We start from the raw sequence: 12415 nt of genomic DNA, 5'->3' as shown, positions 1-12415 counted from the left end.
GGCCTTATTGCCCCGCGCTGCAACCCTGGGTTGTGCGGTCTGTCTCGCCTCCCAGTTCGCCTGGTTTATCTGTGCGTGAATGTGGGACCACCTGGTCAGCAGCCACCTTGTGCGCTGTGCCTTGATTCACAATTGCTGCCTCGCTGGCTCCTCACTGGGTCCGCCCGCTGCCCTCTAGCGCGCCGGGTCCCACTGCTTTGTTTGCCACGACCCCTCTCCGCCGGGAGGCCCGACCACCCCTCCTGCCGGTCTGGATGAATGTGTCTATTTTAACTCCTTGGTTGTTGGACTTCTCTACAGTTCAGTGTTCTGTCAGTTCTGGTTGTTATTGTTTCTAAATTGTTGTACTTATTTTGGTTGTGCGAGGAGGCACAGTTTGTCTACCTACGCCTCCATCTTGGCCAAAAGTTGATAGTTTTTTAAATATAACTCTTAACATACTAAGTCTTGGTAGTGTAAGAATATGGCTTTTACTCAGTTGGTCCTTGTGCACAGGCCCTGATTTTGAGAAGCAATCATTCATAAATACTCACCTAAAACATAAGTGTTATTTTGTTAAATGCCTCCAGTTGTGCTAACATTTATGTTTGAAATAGCTCAATGTAAATCTGAGTAAATACGAATATAAGATTGAATCCAAATGAGGGAGAGGATAGGAATTAGAAGAGACATAGAGAAAGAAATGTTGAACAGCCCGACTGGATATTCTTGTTTAATGGAGACCTCAGAGCTGTGCTTAGTGTGGAAGAACAAGACCACCCCGTATTAAGAAAATGCTTCTTATAAATAAGTCCCCAATGGGTAATAGGTTGGGTTTTAAAGCATCTGTTACCTTTGCTGTTCTACCCGCTCTAATTGTGAAAATCTCACCCAAACATGAAGGATAGAAGGACAGGGAAGATAGGGTAACTGGGAATCTTTATTTCTAGGCACCAAAATGTGCCATTCTCAGTGGAGCAAGATAGGCATTTTGGGATAATAAAACTGTAGACTATTTATTAGGGAATTGGGAAAGGAGTGACCTATATGATTCACCAAAAATTGTAACCTGAAAATTTTACTTTCAAGTTTCAATTATTTATTTATAATTTGAGTTTTTAAGCTCTTTGGGACTATGCCTGCTTAATACAAGTCATCAATGAGATCAGTTTTATCATTTGATGTGAACTGGGACCAGGTCATTAGAGAAAACAGTTCAGATTCCATTTTTGTCACCATTAATTTGAAAAATTGACCTTTTTTTGTTGGTGGTCAGTCTAGTCTTTACTGTGATGAGAACTGTAAAGGTAGAATAAACCAGTATTTATTGTGTCCATCACATGTAAGTGAAAGGAATTTTATGTGTAGGTGAGAGTGAATTGTAGCAAATGGATTGCTGGGGAAGTGTTGTTCTATTTTCTTTAGTATTTTAAATCATTAGCAGTTCATCTTCATTTGAAAATAAATGCCTGAAATATAGTAGGGGCTCATCAAACATGGGTAAAAAGGGAGGGAGGAGGGCTAGAACTCCCCGTTTCCCATTTTTGCTACAACTTTTTTAAGATTTATTTATTTTTAGAGAGAGGGGAAGAGAGGGAGAGAAACGGCAATGTTTGGCTACCTCTCACATGGCCCCTACTAGGGACCTGGCCCTCAACTCAGGCATGTGGCCCTGACTGGGAATCGAACCAGCAACTCTTTGGTTTGCAGGCCGGCACTCAATCTACTGAGCCACAGCAGGGCTGATTTTCTTATGTTTTTGAACATGCATTTAATTAATGTACTTGACTGAATTTATATTTATATTCATGTGGTTATCATATTTATCAGTGATTGTAGAAGCCTGAGTAATTAAATGGAATACAAAATTCTTTTGTTTCATTAGTATAACTTAGGAACAGAAAAATTCTGGTTAACTTTTTTACTATGTGTATTCTGATTACAGACTCCTGGATTTGGTTGTTCATCCTGTTCCGCAGCTTTCTCAGTGTTTGGGGTTTATTCAGCAGACCCCCACAAGATTTTCTTTGGACCTGACATCCAGTTCACAATTAAAAGGATCATATCAAAATACCTCCAGGGCCTCAGAGTTACATTTACTTGAAACTCCTGCTATAGTTAAGGTGAGTGTTACTAAACAGACTTTACAAAATTTATCCTTTGTGTTTAACTGGCATTATACTCTAAGTTCACAAATGTATTGTTCTGAAAGTAATGCATGGCTCTGTGTGGTCATTCGAAATTGGCCTGTATCCTTTGAAAAAATGCTTTCACATTCTTGGGTTTGCTTTTTTATTTTTTTAAATTCTACTTCTGATAGCATTCTGCTGTTGTTCTAGCAAATGCTTTTTAGTTCTCAGGCTTATTTATTTTAATTCTCTTGACTCCTTTGATGCAAGTATAAACTGTTGGTCTTTCCCACTAACAGACACTTGTCTTTAAATTGCCTCCACTCCCCACCTTCTGATAAATTACTCTCTGAGAAACCACAAAAGTAAACTTAGGATGACAAGTTAACAGTGATTATTTTACCTTCGTATTGTCAGAATGTTTTTACATATGTTATCCCCTAGCTCCTTGTCCATTCTTCTAGATCCAAAGCCAGAATCTATTTTCATTGTTTTAAAAATTGTTTCTTGATATCTAGCATTTGTAGTGAGCCAGGGAATTTTCTTATTCTTCAGGTTGAATAAAAGATACTTCAGTAAATGCTCATCCTAAAATAGTTATTAAAATAAGTTGAAAAGAAGGTTGCTAAGACTGTTAACTTCCTGACACTTAATAACGAGTACAGGATTTCTAACCCTTCCCCCCCCCCCCCCCCATCAAGAAAAAACAAACGAGCCATGGCTGGTATGGCTCAGTGGGTTGAGTGCTGGCCTATGAACTGAAAGTTTGCCATTTGAATTCTCAGTCAAGGCACATGCCTGGGTTGCAGGCCAGATCCCCAGTTGGGAGCATGGGAGAGGCAACCTATTGTTGTGTCTCTCACATATTAGTGCTTCTCTCCTTCTGTCTCCCTTCCCTGCTCTCTAAAAATAACTGAATAAAATCTTTTAAAAAGAGAAAAACAATAATTTTATATTGTCTACTGCTAGGTTTGAATGAAATTAAATCAGGATAATTTTGTACCTGCTGCCAAAATAATCTGAGGGGGGGAAATATAATATTTTAACAGATTCAGTAATCTAATGGGATAATTTATTTACTAGTCCTTTAGAGAAGTAAAGGGGTTTTACTACCTGGTTTCTATCCTAATTATTTTTATTCACTATAATAAATCTTCAGAGGCTTTTTATAAGTAATCCAGGTACTGTTGTATTCTAAAACATTCTTAAAGTCAGTCTCATTAATTTAGATCAGATTGCTATAAACTAGATTCCATATCATCTCTTTAACCTAATGAAAGTTCTCTAACCAGTAGTTAAATAATTTATCTGTGCACTTTTTTTTTAAGTTGACTTTAAACTGGTAATGACCAAAGCCTTTAAAATAATTATAAATGGACTTTTATGTTTTGTAGTCTTAAATATAGAATGTTCTAAATAAAATTTTGTATTTTCTTTCTGGTAATCCGTAATAAAACTTGTCACTGATGAGTTTATTGGAGATGAGAATCTAGTCACCGGTGTGTCTCAGTTGACTCTGTCCTTATATGGGCACCTTTTATAAACACTAATTGTGGGTTTCTATTTACTCTTTGTCACAGAAAGCTAAAACTTTGGCCATGTCCGTTACTTCCTCTGGATTTGCCGAGTTCACTCCTCAGTCCATCCTAAGGTCTGGTCTTCGGTCAACACCTCTAGCATCTCCCTCTCAGTCACCTGGAAGGTCTCTCACTCCTCCTTTACGACTTAAAGAAACCAGAATTTCATTCATGGAAGAAGGCATGACCACAAAATGGATTGCTAGAGTAAGTTTGATATTTGGAACTAAAACACTTAAGAATATATTAGTTCCTATAAGTAAAAAGTTAAATCAATTAAAATAGTATCACTATCACTGTAGGACTATGGGTTTTTATATGCAATTTTGTAGATAGTCATGAAATCAGAAAGTAACTAGGATATTGAGTAAGCTAAACCCATTATTTACAAGTGAAGAAAAAAGGGCTCAGAAGCACCAAATAAATTGCCTACAAGTAGCTCTTTGGTGGCAGAAATGGGACTAGAATGAAGACCTAATTTTTAGTCCATGTTTTCTTGTATTTTAATTCGTATTGTTTTTTGCCTTTTTATTAAGTGCCTAATTGGTTGTCTATTTCGGAGGGTCTATCTTTAGATCCCCACTGTGGGTTAATAGGAACCCATCTTGCCTATGAAAGTCTTGGAAATACTGATTTATGAATTAGGGAAACATTAACAGTTACTAAATTTTAATCATGTATCTGAAGAGAACAGATTTAGAATACATGAAATTTGAGAATTTGGAGAAATATTGGATTTGGAAAGGGTGGGTATGGTTGGGATGGATAGCTTAGACTTGATTGTGATTTTTACTAGTAAAAAATTTTTTTGAAACCTTTTATTTAACAGACTGCAGATGACAGCAAAACAAAAGGATTTGTTACCATGCCTTTTTATAAATCTGGAATACCAGGAGAAACTGAATGGCTGAAGAACAAAGATAAGACATCTTTCTCCCTGATTAGCCCTGAAATGGACCATCGAGAAATGGATGTGAGGTCACAGAATACACCTTCACAGAGTTTGGAAACACTGGATGTGAGCAAAGAAAATAGCAATGTTTCAACCGAATCACTGGAGTATCAAGATGCACCATCTCCAGGAGAATTTGAATATATTTTCATGGCCTCTAAGCCAGCGAGCTCTTCCACTGAATTAATTACTAACTTAACTGAAAAAACTGAGAGGGATGGTGATAAAGATGTGTTTGAATCAGAAGTAACTCCTCTAGACCTAGAGGAACAAATGGGTAAGAACTCATTTCCAAATATTCAAAATGGCCATCGATGTCCCTCATTTTAACAGAATTTTTTCACCATAAGAAAAGTGTCTAGGTTAAGTAATTACATGATCTAATACACACATGCTATTCTTCCCACTCACAAGTAAATAGGAGGGGAGAAGACTTATATGTGTTCTTTTTTTATTTGGAAATGAAATTTGGAAAAGAACAGTATGGGGGTTTGTGTATGTGTGTGTGTTTAAGATTTTTTTTTTTTTAAGAGAGGGAAGGGGGCGAGAGAGAGAGAGAGAAACATCAATGTGCGGTTGCTGGGGGGCCGTGGTTTGCAGCCCAGGCATGTGCCCTGACTGGGAATCGAACCTGCGATGCTTTGGTTCGTGTCCCGCACTCAATCCACTGAGCTACACCAGCTAGAGAAGAACAGTATGTTTAAGGAAGAAATGTCAGCTGTCAGTCTGACTTAAAAGCCTTCTTACAGCTATGAGAAATAATCTTAACTTTAGACAAGGTTGCTATTTCAGTTTTTAACATAACCAGCTTATCTAAAATGCTGCTCTAAAACCAAGAAGTTCATTTTACTCTTCATCCCTCCCTTCAAAATCATCACTGGACAGTCAAAACGAATGTACAGCGGCCCATGCATTTATTGTCTTACATGTTTGTCTCAAAAAATGTTAAGCCCCTAATGTATGTGCAACAGCAGGTGGGCTTTCTTGTGTCTGTGCCACCTGTTGCTGAGCTGAGTGAAGCAGACATGGCACCTGCTCACCTGTGAGGTAGGGCCCAGTGGACTGTGTAGACAAACAGGCACCTTGAACGTAGCTTGACAGTGATGTGATGGGGGACACAGAAGGGATCAGGGGACACCGGGAAGGAAGGAGGAAGAGGAGCTTTGGTGGACTGGAAAACTTTTTTTTAGTTTCTTACCCTTGCATAGTTTTAACAAACTTATTTAAAGGTAATGCCTGACTTTAAATCTGTAAAACCAAGTGCTTTTATGAAAATCTGGGTCATAGTGGCTTCTTTTGTGAAATATTTTCTGCCTGAGCTGAACTAAGGTTTCTTAAGATGTTAGTCCAGTGAAGTTTGGGCTGTGATGTCTTTAATAAACATAAGCTTTTCTTAACTGCTCTCAGAATTTAGGACTTTTCAAAAGCAGCAAATGTTTGGAAGTTTATATCATTCTCCTATGCTACATTCCACTAAAATACTGAAATGGTAAATAGCACGTGAGGAATTTCATGGGAGTATCTTAATTGATACTGCTAAAATGATAACGCAATCTCAACTAGAAAGTTTTATTGTTTTTCTGGGGGAGTTATGTAGCATAAACTAGAGTGAAACAGGCTAGATTTGAATCTTTATTAGCTCAGCTACTCACCCAGGTTTGTGATCTGGGATAAACACTGTAACTATATACTTGTTTTTTATTATCTTTAAAATGGGGAAAAAACATACACCTACTGCCGATTTGAATGCTGTAGGTTAAGTGAATTGGTACGTGTGAAACACTTGCAGTGGTGCCTGTTAAGAAGTGGTAGTTTAAGGGGATGGGGCCCTTGGACTAGACTTGGATAATTAGAAGGAACTGTTTGTTGTCAGTGTAATGTCAAGGGAGTGAACGTAAACATACAAAAGAGCAGACCCAACAACTTGTTAAAAAGTAGTCCAAGACCATGAGTAATTGCTAAACGTGTAATGTAAATAATTGTGAATATTCTGAATTGTATGATTTACAGGCCCCCCTGAAGATGCGGAGACAAAGGGTCTTTTGGTTGCAGAGGAGGCGGCGCTTTCAGGATTAAATCACTTAAGCCCTATTCAGGGGGTGGAAGCTCCTCTTTCTTTACCGTCAACCCATGAACGGTACGTTTTTAGAGAAAATTTCAAATATTAATGATGCTTAATGAAACTGAACCAGTAGGAAAATAGTCTGTGCGTAAGTGGCTCTTACTTAGATCTCTGACATGTCCATATTTGTGCATGTTTTCTGTTAAGAAGTTCATTCATACAACTGTATGTTATTTAGTACTTACAGTGTTGTGAAATCTTAGAACGATACTAAACATTTCCTGAAACGAGATGGTGATGGATTGAAGTAGGACTCACGTCGTCTGGTGGCCCTGTTTTTGTTGGGCCAAATTTTCCCACCCAGTCGTGCATTCCTTCATGCCCTTCCATCTCCAGTGGCTGCAGCGTGATCAGGTGCAAGTTGCCTGTAGCACCCAGGTGGGGCACAGGGGAGATGGCCCAGAGACCGTTCTTTCCTTGACTGATACAAGTTTTAATTGTGTTTTAATGACTACGTGAGCTGTCAATGCTCCCAGTTAATTTCACTTAGCACTTGCACATGGAGAAGGTGTGCCCGATGATGCAGCGGGGTGGTGCTGCTGAAGTGTGGTCTAACAGATGGGTGCCAGGTTCCAAACAGCTGTGGTCCACAGCAGGAGGAGCAGCTGGTGTTAAAATATAAGTCAGCACAGCACTTTTTTCCTTTGTTGCAAGTTAGTCGAACTAATCAGTGACATAATTGATTCACCTTGTGACACAAGCTCCTTGCTTCATCGCAACACTGGAGGCATTGCACATCAGCACTGTCATACAGTGACACCACTGTAGAGGATACCAAAAAAGTTGTAATTTTCATTTACTAAGAAGTAGTAAGGAGCCCTGGCCAAGGAGTTCAGTTGGTTAGAACATTGTCCCAATACCCCAAGGTTGCAGGTTCAATCCCCGGTCGGTCAGGGTGCATACAAGAATCGACCACTGAATGCATGAATAAAAGGAACAACAAATCCATCTCTTTCCCTCTTTCTCTTCCTTTCTCTCTAAAAATCAATTAGAAAAAAATTTTTTAAATAGTGAAAATGTAATAAATTTAACACACATAAAACATAATTTAACACATTGTAAATGGTTTATTACTTAGTAAGTCCTGAGAGTGCCTCCATAAACCACTCACAGAAATCAGTATCATAATTGTCACCTCTCCTAGACTGCACTTAATCAAACGTTTTTCTGAGAAGAGAAACCCTGATTAGCTGGAATCTTTCTAGGCCTTCATGGAAAAGGTGGGAAAAAACAACATGAAGAGATTGTCCAGACTGTTTTATTAATTCTCATGTTTTTAAAATCTAATTAAGGCTCACATTTCTTGGGTTGAGTTTGATGGATAATTGTAACAATCACAAGGCAAAGAGCAGTCACATGACAGGAAACTTGGTGGTCATCAGAGTAATCTCGGTGAATATCCTCCATCTGGGCAAGCTAGTTTTTTGTGTGTGTGTGTGTGTGTGTGTGTGTGTGTGTAATATAAACTAGTTTAGTTCGTACTCTTACTATAAACATTGTGGTTGAGATCTTTCAGATATCTGAGATAATCTTTCAGATGTCTATAAACATGTATATAGGCCATGTACATGCTTTTTCTTGAATTTGCTTTACAATTGTATTTTTCCCATTTTTAAAAATTAGCATGCTTTAGTTGGGTTTTGGGGAAAGGCTAGCTAAGAATAGGAAGGATCACTGTCAACATATTTCCAGAACTTAATTTCATAAAGCACATTAATACAGGTGTCATTGGTCTCCCATTCTGAGTTATTTATCATACTCTTTACAATTAGCTTTAAAATACCGAACCTGCTTCTACTGAGTATATAGGAAATACCCCATATTCGATGGACTTATTTAGAAATTGTGGTCACAGTTTTAAAATTGGCATAAGAGTCCTGGCTGGTGTGGCTCCGTGGACTGAGTGCCAACCTGTGAACCAGAGGGTCACCAGTGTGATGCCCAGTCTGGACCACGCCTGGGTTGTGGGCCAGGTCACCAGTAGGGGGCGGGTGAGAGGCAACCACACATTGATGTTTCTCTTCCTCTTTCTCTCTTTCCCCCTCTCTAAAAATAAATAAAACATTTTAAAATCGTTTTACTTGTAGTTTAAGGCCTTGCCATTATTGCCAAAAAGTAAAATACTAGAAAATAGGAAAAACAAATAAAGCATTACTTGTTTCTAAATTCACTTGTAACTTTTATAGTGAAGTTCAAAATGAACTTGAATCATATTAATTTCCCTGAACCTTTGTTCTTTTTCAGCAGTATGACAGGTAGGAGCCCTAGGAGTAAGGTATAAAGCATGTTAGAGCAGATGGGATCTTCTCACACTGTAAAGTATGTGTTTCTGTTTCTACAGGAAAATCCTTACGCAGAAGCCCAAGGTACCAGTTTCAGATGAAGTAACAGTTGAAACCTGCACCTCTACAATTCAAACAGGTAACAGTAAATGTTTGTATGATTTTTACTTTATTCAAACACTAAAATGAAGTAATTCTAAAGAATTCTACTCTTAGAACAAAGGAATGTATTCTCAAGATTTTTTTCTCTGGTGTGTATGGTGTCTGGAGGTGTGTCAGCTATCAAAACAGTGGGTTACTTGTAAGGCACTCCATGAGTCTAACAGTGCAGATCTTAGAATGGTTTTTGTGGACATATTTTCCTTCAGAACGTCAGAGAAGAGCAAAGTAAATCACCAGTCCCCAGCCAGACTGCGTAACTGCTTCTTGATCTTCTGGGATTCGTATCTCACAGGGCAACTTCCTTTTTATTCTGTGTTTGTGGTAATATAAGACCAAGATTGACTTCGTTATTAGAAAATAAACACAAATGACTGAATTTACTTCAAGGAAGTTAACACCTACCCTTTCTCTCCCCTCCCCCCCCAATGCCTCCTCTTAGCCCCTGGCTGTACAGAGATCAGGAGGATCCATTTTCCTCACTGAGCTCACAGTTGGATTTGGCGGGGAAAGACATCTTGAATGCCTAGGCCCAGAACCTGTCCACGCATTTTACTTGCGGACATAATGCTATGATACCGATGTTGGTGCCCTCACCCTAGAGCACGTGCTCTGTTATATACCCTTCTGCTCACTGCATTTCAAGTAGGGTTTAGGACAGGCTTGAATAGACCTCACACCTCCCCTCCAATTATGGATGTAATATATGTTTATTGAAAAATAAGCAGGAGAAAAAGTCCAATATGTAAAATAAAAATCCCTGTAACCTGGTTACCCATTTCAAGAATCCACTGTTAACCATTTAAGGTACCTTTTTCCTGAATTATTTTTTTCTGTGCTTATATTCCCCCATATGTTGAAAGAGTAGGTCAGTATGGTAGCTAAAGAGTACAGGGGCTTGAAGCAGACTGCTTGGGTTCATAACCCAGCTCTGCACTTAACTGTGTATAAGTTTAAGGCATTTTTCCTTGCTATTAGTTAGATTAGTCCTGTCCTTCTTCATTGTTTTAATACTATTCCATAATAGGGATGTCCTCTGGTATGCTCAGCTAATTAATGCTCAGCTAATTACTGTTGGACATTTGGGCTGATCACTATTTTTGTTCTGCTGTTTCATTTCTGCAGTGAATAGTGTGTGTGTACACTCATCAGTATTTCTGTTGGGTAGATTCCTGAATATGGACTGGCCACGGCAGCGAGTAGGCACAGATTTTTAATATTTTATTGTTTTTCCTATTAGTAAAAGTTGTTTCTGCTTTCATACACTGATAATTGGAAGGTAAAGTGCATATTTTCCCATTCCTCTTTGCCAAACTGACAGGTGAAAAATGTTTTTGTTTTTATAAGCAGTCTTTGTCTATTAGCCCCATTATCAATTAAATGTGTAAAAATGCCTTTCCCTAGTGGGTCTTTTTACTTTAAATCTTTTTATTGACTTTTATTAAACACTAGAGGATTTTTAATTTAGTTAGAGCTTTGTGTCATTCATGAACTCTACATCCAAATAGGGCCTGCAGGTGCTAATGACATAAAATTTTGGCAAAGAGGAAGGTAAAAGATAAGGGGGAATTTATTTTTTAATGAGCCCTAAGTTGGGTTTTTTTTTTTCTAGTGGTAAGGTACATTTGTGGCCATGTGGGTGCTTTCTGCCAAAAGAGAGATCTACGATCCTTTTCCACAGCCAGGTCAAAGCCCCGCTCGCACGGCCCTTGTGTGGTTGGCTCTGCAGTGACCAGAGAGGGGCAGCTGGTCCTCTAGCCCGATGAGCACTTCCAGATTCTTGCAGCAAGGGACAGATACCTGAGCCCCTCAAAACTGTCATACCGATGTTTCACAATAAGTGTGAAAATTATATTCCAGTTGAGAAAAACAATGTTACTGTCTTCAAATGTAAATTTTATCTGATATGTTTGATCTTTGTGGAAAGCTCATGTATTGTTTAAACTGGATACTGAAGAAACAGGATTAATGTGAAAATCCCCCGGAGCTTTTCCCATATCAAAGGGGAAAAGAAATGTTTTTCAAGGAAATATTCTCACAAGTGCATTGTAGCCTTTTCCCTTCTGTTCGCTTCCCAGATAGTGTGTGTATGTCACTTTTTCAACTTAACACATGGAAGATTAACTCCTATTTTTCTTTCAGCTGTGGCCGATGTCCTTGGTGATAGTGGAAGCTCTGGGCTCATTAGCTCTGAAAGTCCTATTATCTCTGAACATAGGCTTGAACAGGAAATAGCAGTGAATGTAAAAGAAGATCACGAAATAGAAGTTGATGTGCTAAAAGAAAGTGTTGACTTACCAGAAGAAAAGCCTCCAATTTCTGACGATTCTCCTGATACTCAAGAAGTTCATGTAAAAAAAATTAATTTTTTAACTCTTTGTCTTTGTTTTAATTTAGTTAGGTTTTAAACCACAGTTTGAGCCTAATGTATGTTTGATTACTATATAAAAACCTCCTTTAAAAATTTGTGTTTAAAAAACTATGTAAGTAGTTTGTGGAATATAAAGGAGCACAGCCTTTAAGTAAGAAATTGTTTTCCTTACTTAACCAAGACCAAAAGGCTATGTTAAATTAAGTCACAATTATAACAATTTTGCTTAGTATTTGGTTCAAATGAAAGTTCTTTCAGTCACAAGAAAACGGCTACTCCAGAGACAAGTGTGACAGTGAAACTATTCAAAGCATGTATTTGAAAATAATTGAGTATGGTGAAACAATTTTTTCCCCATGAATTCTTGTGGGATGATGATGTTCACCTGGCTAGGGTTGAACTACACTCCAGGAAGGATTTTTTTTTCCCTTGGTACTTAATCTGACCTGTGGTTTCTAAAAATTCCACCAATTCTCTATTATCAACAGGCAACTTTTTATGTGATAAGTGAATTTAAGATGAGGAAAAAACAACTCTTAATTATTTATAGAAATTTAGTTGATTGGTATTGGGAAGGTTTCTTAACTCATAAAAATATTGTGGTTGTCCATACTCATTTTTATGACTGTTCTCACTGTGAAATAGATGGATACAGTCCCTGTTCCTTTAGCTGGAAAGCTTAAAAGCTTGTGGGCGTGGTGTAAATGGTAATCCTTATTTCTGTGTGTGTTTCCAGTCTTTCATCTCATTGAATGTTTGGGTCGTGGGAAAATGTCATTGTCTAGGTGGGTGGTGATGTTCTACCTTCTTGGTCAGGAGATCTCTCTGTTACTTTCTACCTCCT

General features: G+C 38.2%; 1 protein-coding gene across 2 annotated transcripts in view; it reads left to right on the top strand.

Annotated features, from left to right (window-relative positions):
• The window catches only part of AHCTF1 (AT-hook containing transcription factor 1), a 69142-nt gene that overhangs the window by 44988 nt on the left and 11739 nt on the right, over positions 1–12415 (top strand). For both annotated transcript variants that reach the window (XM_045861099.1, XM_045861108.1), the window contains exons 27-32: positions 1925–2102; positions 3689–3892; positions 4515–4914; positions 6648–6774; positions 9101–9180; positions 11343–11551. In XM_045861099.1, coding sequence (XP_045717055.1) covers positions 1925–2102; positions 3689–3892; positions 4515–4914; positions 6648–6774; positions 9101–9180; positions 11343–11551 — 1198 coding nt within the window. The remainder of the gene's footprint in view (positions 1–1924; positions 2103–3688; positions 3893–4514; positions 4915–6647; positions 6775–9100; positions 9181–11342; positions 11552–12415) is intronic.

This window comes from Phyllostomus hastatus, unplaced genomic scaffold, assembly GCF_019186645.2.
Source record: "Phyllostomus hastatus isolate PE091 unplaced genomic scaffold, TTU_PhHast_1.1 phas_contig_148, whole genome shotgun sequence".
Lineage (NCBI taxonomy): Eukaryota > Metazoa > Chordata > Mammalia > Chiroptera > Phyllostomidae > Phyllostomus > Phyllostomus hastatus.
This window is presented reverse-complemented; position numbering and strand designations above follow the sequence as displayed.